The sequence below is a fragment of the Chiloscyllium plagiosum genome, chromosome 24 (genome assembly GCF_004010195.1).
Source record: "Chiloscyllium plagiosum isolate BGI_BamShark_2017 chromosome 24, ASM401019v2, whole genome shotgun sequence".
NCBI classification, from domain to species: domain Eukaryota; kingdom Metazoa; phylum Chordata; class Chondrichthyes; order Orectolobiformes; family Hemiscylliidae; genus Chiloscyllium; species Chiloscyllium plagiosum.
The window spans coordinates 30605617-30631963 of record NC_057733.1 but is presented as its reverse complement, the minus strand read 5'-3'; the positions used below and the strand labels follow the sequence as shown (position 1 = coordinate 30631963).

Below are 26347 nucleotides of genomic sequence, written 5' to 3'. Positions count from 1 at the left end.
CTTTTAAGGATTCACTCGAGTTATCCTGTCTATACCTGGCATATGCTTCCTTCTTTTTCTTAACCAAACCCTCAATTTCTTTAGTCATCCAGCATTTCCTATACCTACCAGCCCTTCCTTTCACCATAGCAGCAATATACTGTCTCTGCACTCTTATTATTTCATTTCTGAAAGCTTCCCATTTTCCAACCATCCATTTAACTGCAAACATGTGCCTCCCAATCAGCTTTTGAAAGTTCTTGCCTAATACAGAGAAACCTTGATTATCCGAATATCAATCATCCAAATTTTGGATTATCTGAAGAAGATCTCAAGGTCACGATAGAAGCACTGATTGTGTCTTCTGCTTCCAATGATTAAAAATGAACTTGGCTTACTAAAAAGCTGCCGAGAACAGTCCTGGACATTGACGAGAGCCCAGGCACTGTCTCCAAATGACTGACTGCCAACCCCCCTCTCCAGGATAAGATTCCCTACAGTGTGGAAACAGCACTTTGGCCCAACAAGTCCACACCGACCCTCCAAAGAGTAACCCACCCAGACTCATTTCTCCCTGACTGATGTACCTAACACTATGGGCAATGTAGCATGGCCAATTCACTTAACCTGCACATTTTTTGGAATGTGGGAGGAAACCCACACAGACACGGGAAGAATATGCAAACTCTATACAGACAGTCACCTGAGGCTGGATTCAAACCTGGGTCCCTGGCGCTGTGAGGCAGCAGTGCTAACCACTGAGCAATCATGCTACCCCTATTTCTATGCAGGTTCAACACAGAGGTGTACCCTAAACCCCCTTCCCCAGATAATGTCTCCAATTTTGTTGTGCACAGGGCAAGGGTGGAACCTGTCAAAACATTGCTGTCAAAAGTTGTGTGTGTGTGTGTGTGTATATATATGCTATTTTGAGACTCACTCCCAAATGCATTAGCAGTCTTACTGTTGATGTCCAGTCTGGCTGCCCCGGAGAGAGGGTGGGAGCAGATGGGGGAGAGCGGGTTTGGATGGGTGGATGGGGTGTACGGAGAGCATGGGTGGGGACCAGACAGGGAGGTAGGGAGCGGGCTCGTGCACAGTGTTCTGCTGCCTCATCTGAACGAGGAGCAGACTTAGCAAGTGCTCGCTGTGTCAATCCCATTGAGCTGATGGGGGTGGAAGCGGCTTCAGTAACGCTGCAGGTCCCTTACACACAAATGTGTGTCGGCTGAGAAACAAACCCTGAGACAGAGAGAGGGAACAAGGCAGGCAGAGCGAGGAAAAAAGAAACTTAAGAAAACTCTGAACCCCAGAGGACAGGCATTGAGTCAATTAACCGAACAATCAATTATCTGAACAAAATAGTGCCCACACATCTCATTCAGCTAATTGAGGTTCCTCTATACCGTTAAAATTGGCCTTTCTCCAACTTAGACCTTTAACTTTTAGATCTGGTCTATCTTTTTCCAAAACTGTTTTAAATCTAATAGAATTATGGTTGCTGGCCCCAAAGTGCTCCCTCACTGACACCTCAGTCACATGCCCTGCCTTATTTGCCAAGAGTAGGTCAGGTTTTGAACCTTCTCTAGTAGGTACATCCACATACTGAATCAGAAACTTTTCTTGTACATGCTTAACAAATTCCTCTCCATCTAAATCCTTAACACTATATGGCAGTCCCAATCTATGTCTGGAAAGTTAAAATCGCCTACCATAACCACCCTATTATTCTGATAGATAACTGAGATCTCCTTACAAATTTGTTTCTCAATTTCCCTCTGACTATTAGAGGGTCTATAATACAATCCCAATAAGATGATCATCCCTTTCTTATTTCTCAGTTCCACCAAAATAACTTTCCTGGGTGTATTTCTGGGAATATCCTCCCTCAGTACAGCTGTAATGCTATTCCTTATCAAAAATGCTACTTCCCCTTCTCTCTTGCTTCCCTTTCTGTCCTTCCTATGGTGTGTGTATCCTGGAACAGTAAGCTGCCAGTCCTGCCCATCCCTGAGCCATGTTTCTATGATATCCCAGTCCCATGTTCCTAACCATGCCCTGAGTTCAACTGCCTTCCATGTTTGGCCTCTTGTATTGAAATAAATGCAGTTTAATTTATTAGTCCTACCGTGTCCCTGCCTGCCCTAAGTATTTGGCTCGCTTCTTTTCTCAGCTGTACCAATCTCAGATTGATCTCTTTCCTCACTATCTCCCTGGGTCCCACCCCTCTATTGTACTAGTTTAAATCCTCCTGAGCAGCTCTAGCAAGTCTTCCTGCCAGTATATTAGTCCCCTTCCAAAAGAGGAGCAATCTTGTACTGGTCACTTACACCCCAGAAGAGATTCCACGGTGGCACAGTGGTTAGCACTGCTGCCTCATAGCGCCAGAGACCTGGGTTCAATTCCCCCCTCAGACAACTGTCTGTGTGGAGTTTGCACATTCTCCCTGTGTCTGCGTGGGTTTCCTCCAGGTGCTCCGGTTTCCTCCCACAGTCCAAAAATGTGCAGGTTAGGTGAATTGGCCATGCTAAATTGCCTGTAGTGTTAGGTGGAGGGGTAAATGTAGGGGGATTGTTCTGGGTGGGTTGCTCTTCAGAGGGTCGGTGTGGACTTGTTGGGCCGAAGGGCCTGTTTCCACACTGTAAAGTAATCTAATCTCAAAATGTGAATCCTTCTCCCATACACCAGCTCCTCGGCCATGCATTCATCTGCTCTACCCTCACTAGCTCGTAACACTTGGAGTAATCCAGATATTACTACTCTTGAGGACCTCTTTTTAAAATTCCTGCCTAACACTCTGTATTCTCTATTCAGAATCGCAACCTTTTCCTTTCCTGTGTCATTGGTTCCAATGTGTACAATGATCTGTGCTGGGCCCTCTTCCCCTTGAGATCATTCTGCACTCTTTCTGAGACATCCTTGATCCTGGCACCAGGGAAGCAACATCATTCTGATTTTTCACTGCTGGCCACAGAAACATCTGTCTGTGCCTCGGACTAGACAGTTCCCTTACACAATCGATCTCTTGAAACTTGACGTACCCCTCATTGCATTGGAACCTGTCTCAATACCAGAAACTTGGCTGTTCATGCCACATTCCCCTGAGAATCCATCAGCTTCTAAAGATATCTTCACTCAAAAAGTGGTGAACTTGGGGTATTCACTACCACAGAAAGTGGTGGAAGCTAAAACATTATGTGTTTTCGAGATGGAGGTAGATTCAGCTTTTGTGGTGAAAGGGTTGAAAAGGTATGGGGCAAGGTGGGATTCGGGTATTGAGCTTGATGATCAGGCGTGATCATAATGAACAAGAGCAGGCTTGAGCTGTTGAATTGCCTACTGCTGCACCTATCCTTTATGAGAAGATGCAAAATGACCTTTCTGTTTAGATGTTACTTTTCAAAACAATTCTAAAAATATCCATTTCTGTCACAGAATTTGTGCATTGAGGATTGTCATTCAGTATGCAAAGTTCCATCAGTAAGCCTTTCATCTGTTTTTCGAAAATGTACTGTTATTAAGATTTTTGGTTTTTGCAGGTGTGAGGAAATATTAGTGAATGCAGGTTTGTTATTTAAGTCCCCTTTTATTAATAGAATATCTGATGCATGACATAGGAGAAGCGATTGTGTAATGGTAATTTAGCTATGCTAATGTTCCGGAAGTATGGGTTCAAGTCCCAATCATGGTAAAAAAGTTAACCCTTTTTCATTAGTTAAATGATGATCATGTCAATTATTATAAAAACTCATACAGATTACCAATATCCTTTAGGGGATAAACCTGCTGCTCTTACCTGATCTGGTTTACACATAACTCCAACCCTGAGAAACGTGGCTTAATCTTCACTGCCCATTGAAACAGCTCAGAGAGTGAATCAGCTTGAGGACAACTAAGGATCGGCAACAAATGCTGGGCTTGCCAGTGATGCTCACTTTTCATATGAAGAAAAAAGTGGCCAACAATAGGTAACCTACAATCCATATCAAATAATGTTAAAAAAAATTTCCACAAATTGCTGATAATGTTCAATGATTTTGTTAGTATTGTTGTAATATAACTCATGAAATTTTCTTTGTTCACTGTGTACAATGAAATTATAAAATCGCTTGTGAAGAGGTTCACAATTTTACTGCTTGCTGATTAAAATCTTTCCCCATTCTCTTATGTTTGTTTCCAATTTTCTAAAAGTGTCCAGTGGAGAAATAAAATTGAATATAAATTGGCCACCCGAGATAAAAATACCATGTTACTAAAACTATATTTAAATGATCATTTTATAATTTCTCTCATATTACAAATGTAAATGATTGAATAGGTTCATTCTTGTCAAAGAATAATCAACAAAACCATTAGTGCCTTGAACTATAAGTTGTTAACATCACTGATTCTAAGGAATAGACAATGTACCTCATGAATATGAATCATCAAATGGTTTTGGGAATTATTCTCTCATTTTTCAAATCCTCCAATCTTCTTATCATGGTATGTTTGAGAAATTATTTAAGCAGGTAAACTTCTCAGGATTATTAGAAAATGTTAGTATGAATTATTATTTACATTACACGGTAGTTGCTCAAACTATTTGGAAATATCAAGAATTCTTGTAAATATTTAACACAGGGGCACAATTTTCTTTAAAAGCCATTGGACGTTTTCTAAATATTAACTTTTTTTTGCTATCGAACAAGAAATAGATTTAATTGTGCAAATGAGATAATCAGATATTGGAATTACTGCATAACAATAAAGGAAAATTTACATAACTTTTTTTCCAAAAGTGTCATACAAATTTTATTGAAAGCTAATACAATAGTAATCACTTCTGCTCAGACTGTCCACAGCAATAACTGTTCCCATAGTTTAATTAAATGCCTTGGCCTATGGCCACAACATTTAATCAACATTGAAGCCATTGACTGCCTTGTGCATTTCTGATAAACTGGAATTTTGTTTAATTGCTTATGGCTCCTTCATAAATAGGCAAATCACACAAAACATCCTGTCTTCAGCATGCCCCTGGCTGTAATGTCTCTCTACATGCCTCTTCGAGACAGCACCACAGATCTGCAATGCACGATGGTTTGCCATTCATGAGAACTTGACCTTTTAACCACACCCAGTCTAGCGTGAACATTGTACTGCTTCTACTTCTGACAGATATGCTTTTCTGAATAAAATCGATGAATCTTATTTTAATATTTGCATTTAGCCCCTCTCTTTTCCTGTAAATGGCTCTGCTGAATTTTTATGCAGAGAAGCGCAGAAAATTTATGGCCACAATTAGACCATTGCAGTCTGGTGAGCAAGCAATTATGAGCCTGCTGTTCAGCAATCCGTGGAGTTTGACCAAATCTCAGCTCCCTGGTGTCACTCAGCTCAGTCCCCTAGCTCACAATGCTAAACTCTAATTTTCAACAAAATTAATATTTTCCATTTATTTTCCTCAGTATTCACAATTGCATGGTTATTAATTATTGGTAAAGGTAATGCCATCAATAGCATGTGCTGAAGTTTGCACAATAAAACCTCTGTAATTTCTGTTAATTGCCTGGAAGAATTTTTTTCAGATAAACCTTCTTCAATATAAAGGGAATATTTATTTCTAAGTATTGCATTAGAATATACAAGTTAATATCACTAGGTTATTCAAATTGAATAAACAGCTCTGAGTCAACTGAAAGTCCCACACACTGTTAATCATTCTGACATTGTGCTAATAGAAACCTTTTCGGTGAATGTACAATTCCGTAATAGTGGAATTTTTAATTAAGCACTGAATTTCTATCACACAGTTTTCCAAATACAAGTTCTTTCATTATAGCACAGGTGCAAGAATAATATTTTGTCCATTATTAAAAAGCTGTTCAAAAAAACCCAGGATCAGTCTTGTCGGCCTGATTTTCCTTTTGAGAAAAGTCAAAGAAGGTATAAATTTTTTGCATAATATGCAAAATGCAGCAAACTAAAATTTTGCGCAAAATATAACAGATTCTGTATATTCCAGCCATTCTGAAATTTAGCAAGAGAGCAGGTTATTACTAGACTTTGTATTATGTACTGTAACAAGATTGACTAATAACTTCAGTGTAAAGGCATCCCTAAGTAGTAGTGATCACAATATGATTGAATTTTACATACAGTGTGAAAAGGAGAAGAGTGGGTCTAAAACTATTATTTTAAACTTAAATAAGGGCAATTCTATAGATATGAAAACTGAGCTAGCTGAAATGAACTGGGATACTAGGCTAAGGGATTGATCCATAGAGAAGCAGTGGACGATATTTAAGGTGACACTTCAGAATACACAGAATATGTATTTTCCCATTATAGAGAAAATTCTAAGGGAAGGACCCACCATCTGAGGTTATCTAATGACATTGAGGAAAGCATCAAGCTTAAGGAAAAAAACATATAGTTGGGCAAAGATGAGTGGGAAGTCAGGCGATTACGTAGAATATAAAGAATGACCAAGAACGACCAAAATATTAATCAGGTGAAAGGCTATGAAAGGTAAATAGCTGGAAATGTAAAAATGAGTTTCCAGAAGAAAGGAGCAGGCAAAGTGAGTGCTGACAGAAAATTAAGAGTTAATAGTGGATAATAAGGAAATGACAGATGAAATGAGCATTATAGAAGATAGAAAAAACATTCCAGAAATAGCTAGGGAAATAGCACTGAGTAAACTTAAGGAACTTATGGAACGTGGCAAATGAATAATCTTGGTGGAACTTGTCCTAGTGTTTCAAAAGATGCAGTAAATGTTTTGATGTTAGTTTTAAAAATTTGTTAGATTCTAAGAAAGATTCTATCAGACTGGAACTTAGCAAAACTAACTTCTGTATTCAGGAAGGCAGGGAGAAAGAAAATAGAAAACTATGGGCCATTTAGCTGGATGTCTTTTATAGATTAGATTAGATTTCCTACAGTATGGAAACAGGCCCTTCGGCCCAACAAGTCCACACCGACCCTCCGAAGAGCAAACCACCCAGACCCATTCCCCTCCTTTACCCCTGACTAATCCACCTATCACTACGGGCAACTTAGCATGGCCAATTCACCTAACCTGCACATCTTTGGACTGTGGGAGGAAACCAGAGGAAGAATGTGCAAACATGGGGAGAATGTGCAAACTCCACACAGATAGTTACCTGAGGCAGGAATTGAACCCAGGTTCCTGGCACTGTGAGGCAGCAGTGCTAACCACTGAGCCACCATGTGGGTTAAGTGTTAGAATCAATCATTAAGGAAGCTGTATTTGGGTACTTAGAAAAAACAAAGTAATCAGGAAGAGACTACATGGTTTTGAGACAGAGAAATCATGCTTAAACAATTCATTGGAGTTATGGTTAAAGGGGAACTTGTTGATATACTGTACTTGCATTTACAGAAGGCATTGTCAAGGTGTCACATAAAAGGCTGTAGAGCAAATTGAGAGTTCATGAATAAGGGTAGCATATTAGCATGGATTAAAGATTGACCGTATGGCAGAAAAAATGGGTCTTTGATTGGCAGGGTGGGTAGAGTATCACAGGATGTTGTACTGGACCTCAGGATCTTACAACTTATATCAATGACTGAGCTGAGGGAAACAAAGGCATAATAGATAAATTTGTGGATGATACAAAGATACATAGGAAAGCTTATTGCGAAGAGAACATAGGAATGTGTCGACAAATATAGTTAGGTTAAGTGTGTGGCAAATATTTGGAAGATGGCATTTGGGCAAATGTGAAGTTGTTTACTTTGGCATGCAGAAAGAAAGTGTACTCCTTTAGCAAAAAAAATGCACACAATTCAGAATTTAAAGGATTTGGGTGTGGGTCACAAAACATTCATATTATTTGTTGAGAGAGGAATTGAGGATAACAGTAAGGACTTTATATTCCAATAATACAGGGCACTGATGGGACCCCATTTTGAACCCTGTGTATCATTTTTGTTTCCTCCTGTATGGAAGCATATAAATGTACTGCAGATCAGAGGAAATTTACTAGATTAATCCCTGGAACGAGCAGATTGTGTTTTGAAGAAAGGTTGAACTGACTGTGCTTATTTCATCTGGAGGTTGGAAGAATGAGGGATGACCTGACTGATGTATTTAATATCCTGCACAGTCTTGTCAAGATGGATATGAAAAGGATGTTTCCTCTTCCTCTTTCAGGTAATCAGAGATGAGGTAAATTGTTTTTCACAGAGAGTCATGTGACTTTGGAATTTGCTGGAGGTGGGGTCATTTAAAATTTTTAAGGCAGCATGAGATAGAATTTTGTTAGTCAAGGAAATTAAAGGTTATTGGGGTTGGTGGGGATTTGGAAATCAAAACAACCATGATCTTTTTGAATGGCTGACTGGACTTCAACAGCTGAATGTGGGTCTAGATTAGAGTGGTGCTGGAAAAGCACAGCAGGTCAGGCAGCATCTGAGGAGTAGGAAAATCGACGTTTTGGGCAAAAGCCCTTCATCAGGAATAGAGCAATATCTGCAGTCCTTGTTTTTACCTAGTTGAACAGCTGAATGACCTAGTCTGCTCCTTATTCCTATTTTTGCTTGAACGTACGCAATAGTTGAGTATAATTTAAAAAAAATTCAATGATTTTAAATCATTTTACTCACAGGTGGATGACTGTGGAAATCTGGGAGAATTAGCTAAGAACTTCAGTGAGGTCATTTTTAAATTTTGGAGCAACTATTTTCATTGTCCAACATATATCCAGGTGCCAAGACAAGACTCTTGCTTGGGAGTGGTGAAGTGCCTATTAACTGGGATTATTGCTTATGGTTCATATCACTAAATACAATTTCCTATCCTACCCATATGTTAGAAGCCGGGTATTTCCAGCACAAAATTCTGGGCAGACACCTGGTGATTCCAGCTGACCACTTCAACCTGTGCATCTTCATCTTGGACATGGCACTCTTGCCTTCATAGGTCAGAGCATTGAGTTTAGGAATTGGGACACCATATTGGGGCTGTACAGGACATTGGTGAGGCCACTTCTGGAATACTACATACACTTATGGTCGCCCTGCTATAGGAAGGATGTTATTAAATTGTAAAGAGTGCAGTAAAGATGTGCAAGGATGTTACTGGGATTGGAGGGTTTTTGTTCTAAGGAAAGGCTGGATAGGCTGAAACATTTTTCCTTGGGATGTCGGAGATTGAGGGGTGACCATACCGGGGTTTATAAAATTATGAGGGGCATAGATAAGGTGAACAATAAAGGTCTTTTCCCTAGGGCAAGGGACTTCAAAATCAGAGGGTGTAGTTTTAAAATGAGACGGAATGATTTAAAATAGACCTGAGAGCAACTTTTTCACACAGAAGATGGTGCGTATATGGAATAAACTGCCAGAGGAAGTGATAGAAGTGGGTAAAGTTACAATAGTTAAAAGACGTTTGGACAGGTGCATGAACAGGAAAGATTTAGATGGCTATGGGCCTAATGCAGGCAAATAGGACTAATTAAGTTTGGGAAATCTGGTTGGCATGGACAATTTGGACTGAAGGGTATGTTTCCATTCTGTATGACTTTATGACTCTATGATTCTATATGTGATCCCCGGGAACCATATTTTTGCACGGCCATGTTGCACCTTGGGATGCACTAGCATCTATCATTGCAATGCTGCTGCAAGGATGCCTTATATCCAAGGACAGACACCCAGTTCACTGATTGGACTGGGCTACATCTCAGGGCTGTTCATTTGTTATCTTAGTGCTCACTCACCTTGAATCTATCTTGATGTTCACAGCATTCCTGCTTTGCCTTTTCATACTTTGTCCCCTCTGTCAGAGGTACCAACCTCACGGTGTTTCTGATCTAAACGTTGAAGCATAGTAAATAGGAACAAGATTAACCCAATTGAACCTTTGAGCTTGCTCTGCCATTCAACTCTGTACCCTGTTCCGGTTTTCTCCCTATATCTTTTCATCCCTTTCACCCTCAGAACTATACCTAACTCCTTCTTGTAAATATTCAATACTTTGGATTCAACCACTTTTTGGGGCAGAGAATTCCACAGGCCTGCCACTCCTTGGGTGAAGAAATTTCTCAGAGATCTGATCACCCTTCAGTAAAGCTATATTCGATAGTTATAGCAGGATCAGGAAGCTCACTGCGCAGGAAACTGTTGGCCAAACATTGGACCAAACGACCACGGCTATCTGCATTATCCAGCATTTAGCCAATTTAGTGTTCTGCATGCTTTGTCACGAAAGTTGTTTAGAGAGATACTTGGTCAAATAACCGGAAATAAGCTGTAAGTTTTCTTAAAGAAAATTAAGTATGATTTAAACTAACAATTGATTAATTGTTGAATTGGTGATAAAAATGAAGCAATACAGAGTTCTGAAAATAATACCATATTCAGGAATTCTATGAATAATATATTTCTATTATATTTTAATATGAAGTGGTATATTGCTACTGAAGGAATATTTTTGTAATATAGAATATCATTGAAAAGAGAGATGTCTTGCACTCATTAAAACTAATGCCAGAATGCCGAATCTCAAACAATCACAGCAATTCACACCATAAGAATACAGAGTGCTGACTGGTTAGCAAGTCAACTTTTATGGGCTAGTTGTTACTGTGGAGAAAGGAACAGGGAACTACAGGCTTCCTGATTTCGTGTGGTATTTTATAAAATGCAACATATTCAGGGATTTGGCCGGGTTTGGATGGTGCAGGTCCAGATGGCCTCCTTCTCTACTGTGCATTTTTCTACAATTCCCAAATATTCATAGAGACCAGCACAGGGTCATGATGAGTTAATTGGCCTTCTGCACTGTAACGATTCTATTCCTTTTCATCACAGAGGATGGGTCCCTAGGTAGGAATATATGGCACTTTCAGCAAACATTAAAGTATGGAACAATCGACTTGAAAAATAATCTTTCAGTCTGAGACTGTATTGATATGAGTGGAAATCACAGACTAGCATGGCAAGGTCTAGTCTAGTTTGCCAATCCTGTAAAAAGAGTATATCTTTCTTCTGCACCAATCCACCCACAGAATATCAAACTGCCTGTCCACAAAGAGAGGTGCCAAATACCACATATCTGCCATCCCCAGGGCAAGTGTCACAAAATATGTAGGGCAGTTCTGTAGAATGTCCAGGTCTACAATGGCCTTTTAAAGATAGTGCCAACAGAATGGACGCCAGTCCATCCCGGGATATCTGGATGAATTCTTCTATCCTCAGTGGGAGATTTACGTTAGTGTTACGAGAGGGGTTTCGTTTGATGTGGAGTAGATAGTTACTGGGTGAATTTGGGATTAGACCTCATGGAAAGGAACACTCCATGAAACTTGACCAAATTCATACTTTTCCAAAATGGCATTAGATTCAACATATGTTATCAAAATTAAGAGCAAATGAAACTGTTCCCTACCTAGTGCAACTCAAACACATTTTCGGTGAAAATTCTGCAGCAAATTGTCTGTTCCTTCTCTTCCCCCTTTAGTTTCTGGATGTGGTTGTACCCACAGGATAGGAATTACAGGCAGCGAGGGAAGCAGTTGAGATGTACCAGGCAGCTGATTGCCTCAGCTACATCTCAATTTTGAATTAGTACTCAAATCTACTTGGAGACTTTTCATGAAAATGAGCAGACATCTCAAATACTGGAAAGGTGCGGTAGCTTTCAAATTAAAAAAGCATTTGAACCTGTTGTTAGTAATTCTTGGCAAAGGTTGCAAAATGTTTTTCAATTCCTTTAGTAGGTTTAATCTGTAGCTATGGGTAAATATTCCATCTCTTTTATCTAGCTATCCTTATCAGAGGCAACGTACACAAAATGGACTAGGCTGCATATTTATTGTATTAATTTTGTAAGAGTTTCAGCTCTGGCGATATACTGGATACCAACAAATTCAGTTAGGAAAGCTGAAGAAAATATTGGCAATATTTTGTTGAAAGGTGTGCTAGGAGGAGCTGTTCAAAATTAATCAATTCCCAATTATAGTCTTTTCTTAAAAGTAAAACAGATGGCTCCAAAAGTGGGTTACAGTGGATTTCTTTAAACTTCTTTCAAAAATGTACCACACAGCATGCAAATACATGAATTTCTTGTCTCATTGGGCACATTATTTGGAAAGCTTTCTACAAAATGTATAACTAAAATAATTTGTTGACTGCTGAACTGCCAACCTGACCAAAAATTTGTTAAGTGTCTCATTAAGAGAGTGATGCACTCAGAGCATGCACAGTGCACTCAGAGCATGCGCAAATCAACTGGCAGAGGTCTTCTTGGATATCTCCAACCTCTCGATGCAACAGGCCACTGTCCCTGCCTGTTTCAAGAGAGCCAACATCATCCCTGTGCCTAAGAAGGCTCATGCAGCTTGTCTCAATGACTACTGCCCAGTAGCCCTAACTTCGGTGGTCATGAAGTGCTTTGAAAGGCTGGTCATGGCATTAATCAACTCCAGCCTCCCCACTACTCTTGACCCATTCCAATTTGCCTATCAGACCAACAAATCCATGTCAGATGCCATATTACTTGCCCTTCATGCCCCCCTAGAACATCTTGACACCAAGAACAGCTACGTAAGAATCCTACTCATTGACTACAGTTCAGCCTTCAACACTATTATCCCCTCAAGACTGATTACTAAACTTAGTGATCTCGGTCTAAGCCCCACTGTCTGCAACCGGATCCTCAGTGTCCTGACCCACAGGCCACAATCAATGAAGATTGGGGATAATATTTCATTCGCACGAACACTCGACACTGAAGCCCCCCAGCGGTGTGTACTCAGCACCCTACTGTACTCACTCTCTCCCCATGATTGTGTCACCAAATACCAGATTAATGCCATTTAAGTGTACAAGTTCGCTGATGACACCACCATAGTCAGTTGAATCTCAGATGGCAACGAAGCAGACAACTGACGGGAGGTGGAACACTGGTAAAAATGCTGGACTCACTGGTTACAAAGGTCCAACAACATCTCTTCTTCCTCAAGCAGCTGAGGAAATTTGGCATGATGGCAAATACCCTTGCCAGCTTTGAAAGCTGTGCCATTGAGAGCATTCTGTCTGGATGTATCACTACCTGGTATAGCAACTGTACCATTCAAGATCGGAGACGGTTACAGAAAATGGTGAACTTGGTCGGACAATCACAAAGGCTAACCTCCCATCTATAGAATCCATCTACTAGGCCTGCTGTCAAGGAATTCTCAAAGATCCATCCCACCCTGGCAATGCTTTTCTACAACCTCAACCATCAGGGAGAAAGTACAGAAGCCTGATCACGCACACCAGCCAGTTTCAAAATAGTTTCTACCCTACTGTTGTTAGAATACTGAATGGACTCACAAGTTCTTAGCATTCGCCTGTACCTGTGTTTTTGTTTTTGCTACTGTTTACCTAATATTTACTTATCTATGCTACTTAACTCTGTGATCTGCCTGTATTGCTTGCAAGACACAACTTTTCACTTTGCATCGGTACACGTGGCAATAAATTCAAATCAATTCAATTCAATGTATAATGTTTAGCTGCTGGCTTATTTTTCAGTATCCAGATGTTGCTTCTTCTACATAATAGAATCTAAAGTATATATCTTGATCCTCCACAAGATTAGCAAAATGGGTTCATAAAATATAATTTACTCCTATAACAGCTCAGTAAGTAGGGAGTAACTGAACCATTCAGATCAAGGGAGCTCTACCTTAAAGCTATGCTGAGTTAATTCAGGATCTTAGCAACATGGATGCGCATGTAAAGAACAGGCAAGCAGAGGAACAGAGCTGGTGGTGATTAGTTGTATTGTCAATTAATCTACTGATACTCCTTGCATAGGTTTATATATATAAATAATAGATGCTCTTGTGAATTGGTAACCTGACAAACTGCATAACATGCACAGACATGTAACAACCTGAAAGGTGCTACACAGACCATTTACAAGTTCTATTACAAATTAGCAATCTGTCTAAGACCTACATATTTCTAAAATTAACCTGAAATAAGTAAAGGGATGGATTAGTGCTTCAAGTTAATTTTACTGGAAATTGCTGAAGGTTTCATTTCCATGGAAACCAGCCTAGAAAATCATTATTTGCAGATAAGGTTGGCTAGTTGAATAAAAAGCTACGGTTGGAAGCAATGCCACGTGGTATGAAGCAGTTTTAGACTTTTCATTTCATCTTTCTTACTGAAAAACATACAATACTTACAGTGAACAAAAGCCTGACTCACAGCCAGACAAGTGGTAAGAGCAGCTGCACCAAATAGCCTTTGTGATGTTGGTTCAGGACATACAGACTGTCAAACTGTTACTGGAATGTTATGGGAGGGTGGAATTTGTCTTGGCAAAAAAAACTGAAGAAGTGATAATGGTAACATGAAGTAAGATGACCATTGTTTATATCTGGTTAATCACATCCTTAAGTTTGTCTTTATTTAAGGTTTTCAAGAAAGTTGATTGTTTTTAATTGGCTAAGCACACAGAAATGGGAAACACCTGTAACAAGTGGAAGAGCTAAGAGTTAATAGTTAATAAACTTTATGCACAAGAAAGGTGTCTTGGTTTTCTGTTTCATCGTGACAACAATGGCCATCCAATATATGTAAGGGTCCATAAAGGTAATAGTCAATGATTGACATCAAAGGTTGGGATGTTCAATCTAAAGTTGAACTTGATGCTGGATAGGGTAATTTGAAATAAAGTAAACCTTTATAGAACAAAATGACCTTGTTCAGGGCATCTACATCTCTGAAATGATATACAGAGTAAGAGAGGAGAGGAGAGGGTTTATTAGAGTCGGTGAAGAAGAAGACTCAATGAAGACTCCAGTCCAACATCCCCAAGGGGGTCATAGACATTGGGAAGGCTGAGCACTGAAGAAAACACAGAAGAAGAAGCTATGATCTGGATCAGCAGATACTACTTGTCACAATTGTACTTTTCTGCTACACAGCTAATGTGTTGTTTCTGTCTTAAAGTTATATCAGAATTCAACATTCCAATACAATTTTGAATCCTGACTGGTTGATGATTAGATCATGATTTTTCTCAAGCAACTGTCAATGTTTAACTCAGAACATGTTTCAAGATTTTCTCAAGTTGTGTACAACAGAAAATCAATTCGAGGGTAAGTTGCTGTAAGACTGTACCCTAATGAGGAATCTGTGCTTTCAATGAATAAAAATGAAGAGGGAAAAATAGGGTGGAAAATATAATTTATAATCATAAATAAAATAATACATTTCTGCCTTTTTTGGTATGTTGTGTTTATGTTGCAGAAATGACCTAGTTGGGTTTAGACAGATCTTTAATTGCAAAATGTTTGTGGAAATTGAGTTCTGCTTGACTGTGCATTACATCTTCTTATTCAGCATTTGGCTGACAAAATTTCCACTTTATGAGCTTAATCTTCCATTTTAGTCCACGTCTTCATTTTGTAGCAATCAAAAAATTGAGTGCAAACAGTAATTTGTACCACTGCAGCGAGGTAGAATACATAGCACGTGATTAAGTCAAATACAGAGACCTAGCGAGTTAGTTGTTTAAAGGTATTCCTAATGTTCACAGATTAGCTAAGTCAACAGGAGATCTGAAAGAAGAGCACACTTCATGGAATACATTTTTATATTCCAGTGTGTGAGAGGAAAGTATTTCTAAAGGATTTTTTTCAAATGTCTCATTTTTTTCATTCTTTAAAGGGCTCCAAATCTATAGTTCCTTTATAATTGCAAAATTTGCACTTCAGTAGATATGATTAGTATTGTTCTAATTGAGCATCCATTTATTAGGAGATGTTGTTACCTTTATTAATATGGAGGTATCAAACAACTTTGAACTCAAGCCTACGTTCTGGATGGTAATGTCCTTCAGTCCCTGGAGTTAGTTATTCAATAGAATTTTCCTCTCCTTGGTGTGACAAGAATAATGGCAAGTATCAGGGTGAGAATAAAAAAAAAATCAGATTCTCAACACCAAGAAAAATGTTTCTGATCTTCCCTTCAAGCTTTAACTGACATTTTAGAATCAATTTGCATTTCAGTTAACGCCTGGCTCACCATGTTTACATTCTACTTCCAATAATCCTCTCCTTCATGCAGGAACTAAATGGTGCCAGTTCCTGATGGGTAAAACAGCGTGCCTTCCTGGTACCAACAGCTTGTGAATGCCTGTCTTGACCATCATGCAAATGTTTCTTCAGGATTACTCACCTGCACGCTCCAGGCACCAAAAACTTTGACCCTTCATTGAAGCAAGGTCAGTGTTGGCAGACAACCAGCCTCCACACATCATTGTGCCTACTCACGGACCAACTCTCATATGACTTCAGGTCTCAACACTTTAATTTTGAACTGAAGGACACCTATGATTTGTATGCTTCTGTCAGCTCACTTTGTGAGCTGGGACAGTCATGCATTGCACAGAATGCTTTTGCACAGGTGTTGCCACACTTATCTTATGGCTCATAACTTGCTTTCTTCATGCTCACTCACTTTAGTGCTTACCTGGAATTTACCAACTCCTATCGCTGCCACATTGATATTTTTAGTGCTCACTGACATTAACATTGAAATTTGGGCTGCCAACCCCAGTGTGTTTAGCTTGCTTTTTCACACAGAGGGAAATGCAGGCAGCTAGTGATGGCGATGGAGCACTGAATTGCCAGTTCATTGCTGGACAGGAATGGACATGTCACATTATGATACCTTGTGACATCAATGTCAATGCTAGAGCTTACTCCAGCAGTTTGTGCGACAAACACACTGCTTGTGCTTCTAGCAAATGATGCAAGTCAATGGGAAAACTCATTAGTGGGTTGAAAGGGTTCTGCAGTTGGTCCGGGTGTAGCACCACAGTCAATCAAGGGGCTCTTCCATTACACTACAATGGGCTTTTATGGTGAATCCTGCAGGTTAAGTGCAGACAATCCAGAGATTATAGTTACGCCATTCAGACCATTGTTGAAACACCAGTCCTGCTGAAATGGCCAGTTTTGCCCTGCTATGAGACAAAGGGATGAGTTGAGTACTATGGAAGTAAATGCAAGATCAGTTAGTGATCATGCATGTTGTAAGTGATTTAGGATCCTGGATGAACCTTGTGATGATGTCATGAAGCTGCTCCTCATTGAGCATAAATAGCATAATGTGGGTGGAGTTGAGAGAAGGAGCACATGGAAAGCAAGACAGCAACCTACAATGTACCATGTTCATGTGGTTTACAATAATTAGCATTACGTTGCAGAGTTCATGGAATAATCCTTCAATAATGTAACAATAAGATTTGCACCTACTACACGCCAGAATGTAATAAAAAGCAATAGAAAGAAGAATAAATCTGAAGACAGTACTTGACATTGCCTTCTCCATAATAAGCTTGTCTTGAACCCATACTCTTGGATGTGACATAAAGCCACACAACAAAGGAATTTGTTGTGAGCAGCAGAGGTGGTATCGTGCCCCTGGGAAGCGAGTAGCAAGTGCAGAAGACAGGAAGGGTTCATACTTTGGGAGGATGAGGTGAGTGTGAGCAATACTGAGAGGCAGTCCATGAGCCTTGGTCAGAGATTGATATTAGAGTGAGGTGTGGTCCTGTGAGTATGAAGTAACAGAGAGAAAATAGTAGAACTTACTCACAGAGCAGAGAGGATAATTGACCTTCTTGTGAAATCATTATGTATCCCTTTTGATATGGAACACAGCCCTGACCTATACTACAATTTCTCTCCAGGCTTGCTGGGTCTGATGGTATGGCTCTCTTTGATGGTCAGCAGGTAAAAAAGATTGCACTTCTCTTCACCCCATTCCCAGGCACCTCCAGATCTCTGTCCTGGAAGGAGGAGCAAGCTTGGCTTTCCTCTGGGACATTTTCAGGGTTGAGTACTAGGGCCAGTTCCTGGTTTGTGACAGCTGAACGGCTACCAGGGTAGGGTAAGCCAGCGAGTCCCTTCCATGTTGAGCATTCCTGCCTCTAGCCACACAATTTCTCAGGAAATATGCCAAGCAGCTGAATTGCAAAATTAATGAGGTGAAATTGACCTGTCATAGTGAACTGAATATTATGAAGCTCACTCACCATCACACTTCAAATCTAAATGGGAAAAGTCAGCACATTGTATCAGTTCAATTTTAATGAAATGAACATTCTTAGAATGCCAAATATCCATTCAATTTATCTATTGGGTAAACAGGGGAGCATTCATCCCAAAGAAGTTTGAGAGGAGATTTTCGGATGTTGCCTTAATAATTAAGAATCAGGGAAATGTACAGTGTACAAGGAGGACATTCAGCCTGTCATATCTGTGCTTGCTCCTTGACACAGCATTTGCGGTTTCGACCCACATCTTTGCTTTTTGCCTGTAACTCTGAGATCCTCATCCTGAGCTACATTTACACTTCCTTTTAACATAATTCATGTGGTCAGCTTCCATTGCCTTTTCAGACAGAGTTCCCAATCTTCGCATAGTCTGTAAAGTAATATCTTCCCTCAAGATTGTTTATTAATGATTTTGGATTTTTGACCTCCAGTTAGTAATCTAATTGCCTGAGGGAATCATTTCTCTTTATCTGCTATTTCAAAACTTTCCATCAACTTGGAAACCTCTATTAGTCACCTCCTAACCTAGTCTATTTTAAGAAAAAACTGCTGTCACTTATCTCTCTTCATACCTAAGTCCTCCATTCTTCATAACAATCATTGTATCCTTTTCTAATTTTAACTACTTTATTTCTTCTAAGAAATGTGAACTACATTTGGATGAGTCTGCAAATGTAACGTTCAAAAGCTCAAAGCATTCAGTACTTAAAAATGGAAAAATAAATGATTCCCCATGTGACGATGCAAAACCTTGTAATGAAAGAGAACTTATTAAATAATCCAACATGTGCTATTATTGAGAATGAAATTGTGCTGTTCAAGTGCACACTATTCTGTGGAATGCAGAACATCTTTATATGAAGAAAATATAAGTTAATTTTCATTGCAACAAACACCAGTGTTTTCTGCTTTTCACTTAATTATGTAATGTACCTAGACTCATCTCTTCCCATTATATAGAATTAATGTATTAAAACCAATTTACTCATAATATTCTTAATTTCATAATATCAAATCTCAATGCACTATTGTATAAAACTAAAAGTTATAATTCCTCCTTATCCCATTTATAGAGAATTTGAATGTATAGAGAATTTGAATGTACCAAGTTAAATTTGCTTCTATTGTGCATAATTCCAACATTATTAAATTCCATTTAGTCCCAAAGCATAGAAGTCAAATGTACAAATTGCACTGTATGAAATTCTAATGTGTAAAATCTCAGCCTAACTGAATCCAACTTTTGTATACTGAATCCTATTCAGCATTATTCTAGGTTATCAAATTGCTTCCTGTTCATTCTATTAGATAAATTCTGATTCACCAAATCACTTCCAGTTGACAAAGTGAGTTTGTGTGTTATTGGCATTTTGTTAACAAAGCCATAAATAGCTTATGTTGCAACAAAACATTTGTGTGCATTATGTAATGCACAAAATCACATACATTGCAAACTCCTAAGTGAGGGCTGAGTCAATACAACATTAATGTGTTTCCTTTTGTGATGTTTTTGATCATTTTTAAACTTAAGATGATTGAATAAAAGTTTCAAGTGTGTTAACAGTCTGCCAGGTGAAAAGAAAAATACAGAACTGTGATGCTGGTGTCATGTCTAATGTGCTCAATATGTTTATAAAACACAGGAAGATATTTTCTTAGCATCCTTTTCAGAGGTGTTATTACAGCTCTGGATCAGCCCTCCTGACTCAAAGGGAGGAACACTACCAATACACATAAATGTTCCTGAAGTAGTCAATTCAGACTCAAAACATTAACTCTATTTTTCTTGCCGCAGATGCTGCCAGACCTGCTGAGTTTCTCCAACATTCCCATGTTTGTTTCAGATCTCCAGAATGTGGAAGAGGTGCACTGTACCAGAAATAAAGGTGTACAGATAGAAAATGCACAGGATTATTTGATTTTAAAAAAATGTTGGCAGTGTGTGCCGCCACTGGTAGTAAAGGCCTGGCCTGCTGTATTAGGGCTCTCTTCTCAATTGAATGGGTCCTTTGAATATGGAGACTGCATGCCAAATCTGGCTTGAGGCCTCTCAGGGCTTCAAGTGGAAAAAATGTGGTAAGCAATCAGCTTCTTTCAGATCCAATGGGATATAGGAAATAGATTTTTAGAAAAATGACATCAATGGAAATACCAAGAGCTGAACGATACCAAAAATTGAAGTGAAGTTCTATTGAGGGTTTCTTTCTGCAAGTCCTCACGTGTTTCTTTTCACACAATGTTGTATGCTCACTTCATTAGGTGTGTGCCTTATCTCTGTGGTGCTGCTTTAATATTATCCTGTGCTTAACAGCAACAGAAGTACTCGCTACTGTGCAGAGCTTCTGAGATTTCTGCCTCTGATTGTGTCCAATTGTTCTGCAGGTCAAATGCTGCTGGTCAGGAGCTGCCTCTCACAGTTGCAGTGTGGAAGAATTGTCCGGACAGCAGCAAATTGGCAATTTCCTTGTTGACAGTGACCTGGAGGTTCCTGGTGATGGGGTGGTGATTGGCAGTGTCATTCTCTTCTCTTCAGGTCTACCATAGGAGACCATGCCACCAGACTCAGCCAACCTGGTCCACAGCTGCCAGGTGGGTCAGTATGGAGTGCACAGTCTGGAGGAAAGCTCAGTAGTGCAGGAAGACCGTGTGATGACCTTCTGCACTCCATGAAGTTAAGTTCAACCTTTATCTCTCTCACACTCACTCTCTGCACGTCTGACCAAGGTTCATGATCTACTATTTTCAATATTGCATATATCATTTTCCCTCACTTACCCTGACACTCTCTAATCACATTCCCCCATGTCCCAAGCCCTCAGACTGTTAACCTTGCATTCACTCTCAACTCCCTCAAACATCTCACCCCATTCCCTCCAGCTGCACCAACACTGACAGTCGTGCCAACTGTTTGTATCTCACTCCATCCCTCTCTTTGTCTCATTCCAGAAGAAAACAGCCCACAACAGTGTGGTGAGAGCCAAGACAGGCAGTGAGTGCCTGATATCCATCTTGTCATCCTCGATGAGGAGAGACTTCTGGACTGAATGGGAGAGAATCTTTATTGCTAATGTGGTAATGCTGATATCTCTATATATGTTGGACACACTGAAAATTTGGAGAAATCTACCAATGTGGTTTGTGCTGTGCTTCGAGCATGCAGGGTTGGCAGTTGCCATGGAGACCCAAGCTCAGCAAACTCATTGTCTCCTGGGTATACAATGGAACTGCATGCCATCACTCAATCCACTGGTGCAAGGGAACAGGAGGTGAAGAAACTTGACATCACTTCAGGAGCACCTTCTTCACAAGGAGTCAGGGAGATGCCAGTGGTGCACCTAGCCGGAGGAGGAGCCATATATAATCCTTCCTGAAATCTCCACTCAGGTCACTTCACTGGTGTCCAGCTCCATCCGGTCTGTAATTCCCAAGTGTGGGGGATTGAAGTCGAGGAAGGTGAACTTCCAACAGATTAAGTTACCATAAATCCCCTGGTAGAAAGAGGCCATTTGGCCCATTGAATCCACACCAACTCTCCAAAGAGCATCCTGCCCAGACCCAGCTGCCTACCTTATCTCCACAACCACACATTTCCCAAAACCAACCCACCTAACCTGCACATCTTTGGACTGTAGGAGGAAACTGGAACAACCAGAGAAAACCCACGCAGACACGGGGAGAATGTGCAAATTTCACACAATCATTCCAGGCTGGAATTGAAGCTGGGTTTCCGGTGCTGTGAGGCAGCAGTGCTAACCACTGAGCCAGCATGCGGCCTTGGGCTGTCTCTACCTTAAACACTCTTGGGGTCACCCAACAGAAACTACAAAGCAAAGAGGCTCCAATATTGGGGAGACTCCCTCCATCCCCCACTGCAAACACTGGACGTGCACTTAGATGGAATGGGAAGGAAATGAAGACCTTAAACAGGCATTTAGTTGCATGGGTGACACTTCATTGTAACTATATTATCCTATTTGTTAATATATGTTCACTTTTCACCCTCTAGCGTGTGGCCCAATGTCATTTCAGTTGCATCTTTAAGAATGAAGGTTGAGCCATTCTTAGCACCAAAAAACGTTCCAACCCTGCCTGTGTGATAGGTATACTTTCCACAGCACTCATACTAGCAAGAAACTTTGTCAGGATTGAATGGGGGGGAGCTGTGAATGTTGTGGAGTCTTCTAACCATTTTTAACCTTAATTTTTATTAAACAGCATGAACCCCATGTAAAGAACAAGGTGTTCAGCTACACTCAGCAAGAGGTTGATGCTGATTCTGGCCTTGCAGATGGTATGTGTCCCTCATCCATTTGTGTCACAGCCCATAGTGCAGTGACCACAGGGCATGCCATTGCTTCTGTGCCTGAATCCACTGGGGACAGTTCCAATGAGCCTATGTGGGCAATATCAGAAACAAGGCAGCTCCTCAGTAATGGGATCAGTCAGAAGCTGCGGCCACCCAAATGACATCTGAATGACATTCTCCAAACATTGTGATATAGAGGCCCTGGACAAGGAGGCCAATAGGATGTCTCTGCATGGACATTTCACATCATTGCCCTGATTCAGATGTATGTTGCTCAAGCCTTTTGGTGCACAGACTTGAAAAGACAGCAGCAACTGATGAGTGAATGGACCCCGAACTGAAAAACAAATACAGGTGGCACCGTGGCTCAGTGGTTAGCACTGCTGCCTCACAGCACCAGGGTCCCAGGTTCAATTCCAGCCTTGGGCGACTGTCTGTGTGGCGATTGCATGTTCTCCCTGTGTCTGCGTGCTCCAGTTACCTCTCACAGTCCAAAGGTGTGCAGGTTAGGTAAATTGGCCATGTTAAATTGCTTATAGTGTTAGGTGCATTAGTCAGAGGGAAATGGGTCTGGGTGGGTTACTCTCCGAAGGGTTGGTGTGGACTGGTTGGGCTGAAGGGCCTGTTTCCACACTGTAGGAAATCTAATTAAAAATAAAACTGGAAATCATAAGCAAAAACAGAAATTGCTGTAAAACTCAGGAGGTCTGGCAGTATCTATGGTGCTGTGAGGCAGCATTTTGGGTCCAGTGACTCTTCTTCAGAACCCATGATTGACTTCTGTACAAATGGTCAACTGACCTATTTCTAATGTGCAGATTGGTTAAACTGAACCTGGAAGAGTGATGGTGGCCCAATCTCCATATACACGCAGACGACAAGCAACATGAATTCGACTGGGACAACACTACCATTATAGGGCAAGCCAAACAAAGAACAGCCAGGGAATTCCTAGAAGCATGGCACTCATCCACAAACTCCATCAACAAACACATCGACCTGGACCCAATATACCGGCCACTACAGCGGACAGCTGAAACTGACAACCGGAAGCGGCAGGGACAGGCCACTATAAATGCTGGAGGAAACACCACAGAAGCGCTTCACAGGAGGCTCCCAAGCACTGAGGATGTCACCTAGACAGGGGACGAAACATTTGCAACAAAAATTTCCAGCTCGGCGAACAGAACCACAACAACGAGCACCCGAGCTACAAATCTTCACCCAAAGTTTGAAGAGAAACAATGAGTTCTGAGATGCTCCCTAATCCAATCTTTGAGATGGACATCTATGTGCAATGCAGGGCATTACAATGCAAGATTTCAATGTTTTTCAAAGTAAGTATTGAAATGAAGAACTGTGGTGAGGCTGTGTATGTATCTGATACCAACTTCCAAAGGCGGTTACTGTCCATGGAGCGTAAGCTGAAGTATTGGTGACTTCTGCCCAAAATGAAGGTCTGGAGGAGCAGGTGGAAAGCTGCAGTTGCCAGGTATCTGCTCTGACTTTCGTGCCAGTTTTTGTCTGGGGAATGGCAGACTACAAATCAATGAAGTGAGATTAGGTACTAATGGCATGCAATTACATGTAAGTCGGTTTCTTGCCACTCACCATTGACATTCTTGTCTTGGTTTTCAAACTTTGGCTGTAAAATCAAACCTCTTTTTTGATGTTGAGAATTAAAATTTTTCGAATCTCAGCATATTTTCCCAAATGAGTGGCCATTGCCTACATTTTCAGGGACTGGGAAAAATTAGCCCATTGATTCTTTGTCCCAGAGTTGAAATGTTTAATATTAAGGGGCATGCATTTAAGGTGGGAGGGGAAAAGTTCAAAGGAGATGTGAGGGGCAGGTTTTTTACACAGAGATTGGTAGATATCTGAAGCTTGCTGCTGAGGTTGGTGGTGGAGGCAGTTACAATAGGGCTTTTAAGGGGTTCTCAGATAAGCTTGTGAGTATGCAAGGAATGGAGGTTTAGGGACTAAGGGCAGGCATAAGGGATTAGTTTAATTTGGTGTCATGTTCAGCACAACATTGTGGGTGGAAGGGCCCATTCCTGTGTTCTTACTGTTGTTTTAAATATTGCAAGACATAGCACAACTGACCATTCACCATGAGAACCTATCCTAACTTGGATCCCAGAATTTGTTTCCTTTTTGCAACATGTGCTCACTTCATATTGTTGTTTGTGGGGCCAGTGAGAGGGCACAAATTTGGTAAATGAGATGTAATATGGGAAAATGTGAAAATGTTCAATTTGTCAGGTAGGATTTTTAAAGAAGTATATTACCTAAATGGTGAAAGATTAGTGCACTGAGATGCAGAAGCAACTGGATATCCTAGTGCATGAATCACAAAGGTTGATATGAAGAGGTAGCAAGTAATTTAGAAAGCGAAAAGAATGTTATCATGTATTATGAGGGAATTGAATACAAAAGGAAGAAAATTGGTGAGACTTCATCTGGAGTGCTGTGCACAATATTCATTGCCTCATTTAAGGAAGGAAGTAAATGTGCTAATGGCAGCTGAGGTTTACTAGATCAATACCTGCAATGAGCAGGCTGTCTTATTAGGAAAGGTTCTTTGGGCAAGCTTATATCCCCTGGAGTTGAGAAAAGTAAGGGATGGCTTAATTGAAACATTTAAGATCCTAAAGGATCTTGATAGAGCAGAAGCTTATTTGGAAGTACAAGCTTTCTGGGTGCTACTCCTTCGTCAGGTAGCTATTGGGCAGCATCATAGCACATAGAATTTGCTTCCAGCAATTGAAGAGACATTGCATAATCCTGTACTGAGGGCCCACTACTGTCCTAAATGTTGAGTTATATCTCTCAGTCAGTGTCAGTGTACATTTCAGAGACACAATATGTCCAAGACTCCAGACATACCTGCTAGGTGTAGCAGTGATTTACCTGCACTTCACTCAATCTTGTCTACTGTAGTCGCTGCTCACGATGTGGTCTCCTCTAAATTGGGAAGTCAAAACACAGGCTGAGTGACCACTTTACTGAACACCTATGTTATGTCTGAAAAAATGACTCTGAGCTTCCTGTTGCCTGCCACGTTAACACACCATCATGTTTCCTGCCCAACATTTCCCTCTCAGTCCTGCTGCAGTGCTCCAGCACAGACCAGTGCAAGATGGAAGAACAGCATCTCATTTTCCACTTGGGGACCTTGCAACCTGCAGGACTTAATATTGAGGTTAATAATTTGATGACCTGAAGACATTTATCTATGTCCATTCCCACCACCACACCCCAAGCCTCATCATCACATGGGCAGTTTTCAGTACAGCCAACCATTTTCACCTACTGATGGTCCCCATTATTAGCTTTTCTCCTTCTTGGCATATCATTATCAATCCCTTGATTCACCTAACTTTCTTTCTCTCCCTCTGGTTTCTGTCCTGACATATCCTTTCTCTCTTTCAACATCCCCCAACCTCTCCACCCCCACCCCCTTTTTCAGCATATACCGCCTTTCCTAGCTACTTCTAGTTCTAATGAAGGGTCACTGGATCTGAAATGTTGACTTTCTCTTCATAGATGCTGCTAGATCTAATAATTCTCTCCATCAATTTCTGTTTTTGTTTCATGTTTCAAGCATCCTCAGTTCTTGGGTTTGTTGCACAATATGCCAGTATAACTTGAAGAGACAAGTTCATGAGATCTTTACAGTGACCTAAGGATCTAAAGGTATCAGATGCCATCTGACCTTGGATCACTCGAACCATGACAGAAGTGTGCTGCTCTTTATTACTGAATAGCTTCAAGTTAACCAAGACATAGATGGGGCTATGAATGTAATATCTGTATATATTAACAAACCGTAATAAATGCCTGGTGGGTATTCCAGTATGATGTTACCCATGTCTTAGCTTCTTACTTTATGAGAGATAACATAGGCACTGCCTCATCAGGTAAAGTTCCCCTGCTGGTGGCAAATCACACTGCAAGCAATATGTGATAATGCTTACCAG

General features: G+C 40.5%; 1 protein-coding gene across 2 annotated transcripts in view; it reads right to left on the bottom strand.

The window, feature by feature from the left end:
- Positions 1 to 26347, bottom strand: part of rbfox3a (RNA binding fox-1 homolog 3a) — a 1786123-nt gene that overhangs the window by 179221 nt on the left and 1580555 nt on the right. Inside the window, exon 16 of one of the 2 annotated variants that reach the window (XM_043714675.1) lies at positions 9739 to 9803. The exons of the other annotated variant lie outside the window; for it this stretch is intronic. Within the exon in view, the coding sequence (XP_043570610.1) occupies positions 9754 to 9803 (50 nt within the window). The 3' untranslated portion in view covers positions 9739 to 9753. Of the gene's footprint in view, positions 1 to 9738; positions 9804 to 26347 lie in introns of those variants that run through there. 2 annotated transcript variants of the gene reach the window in all.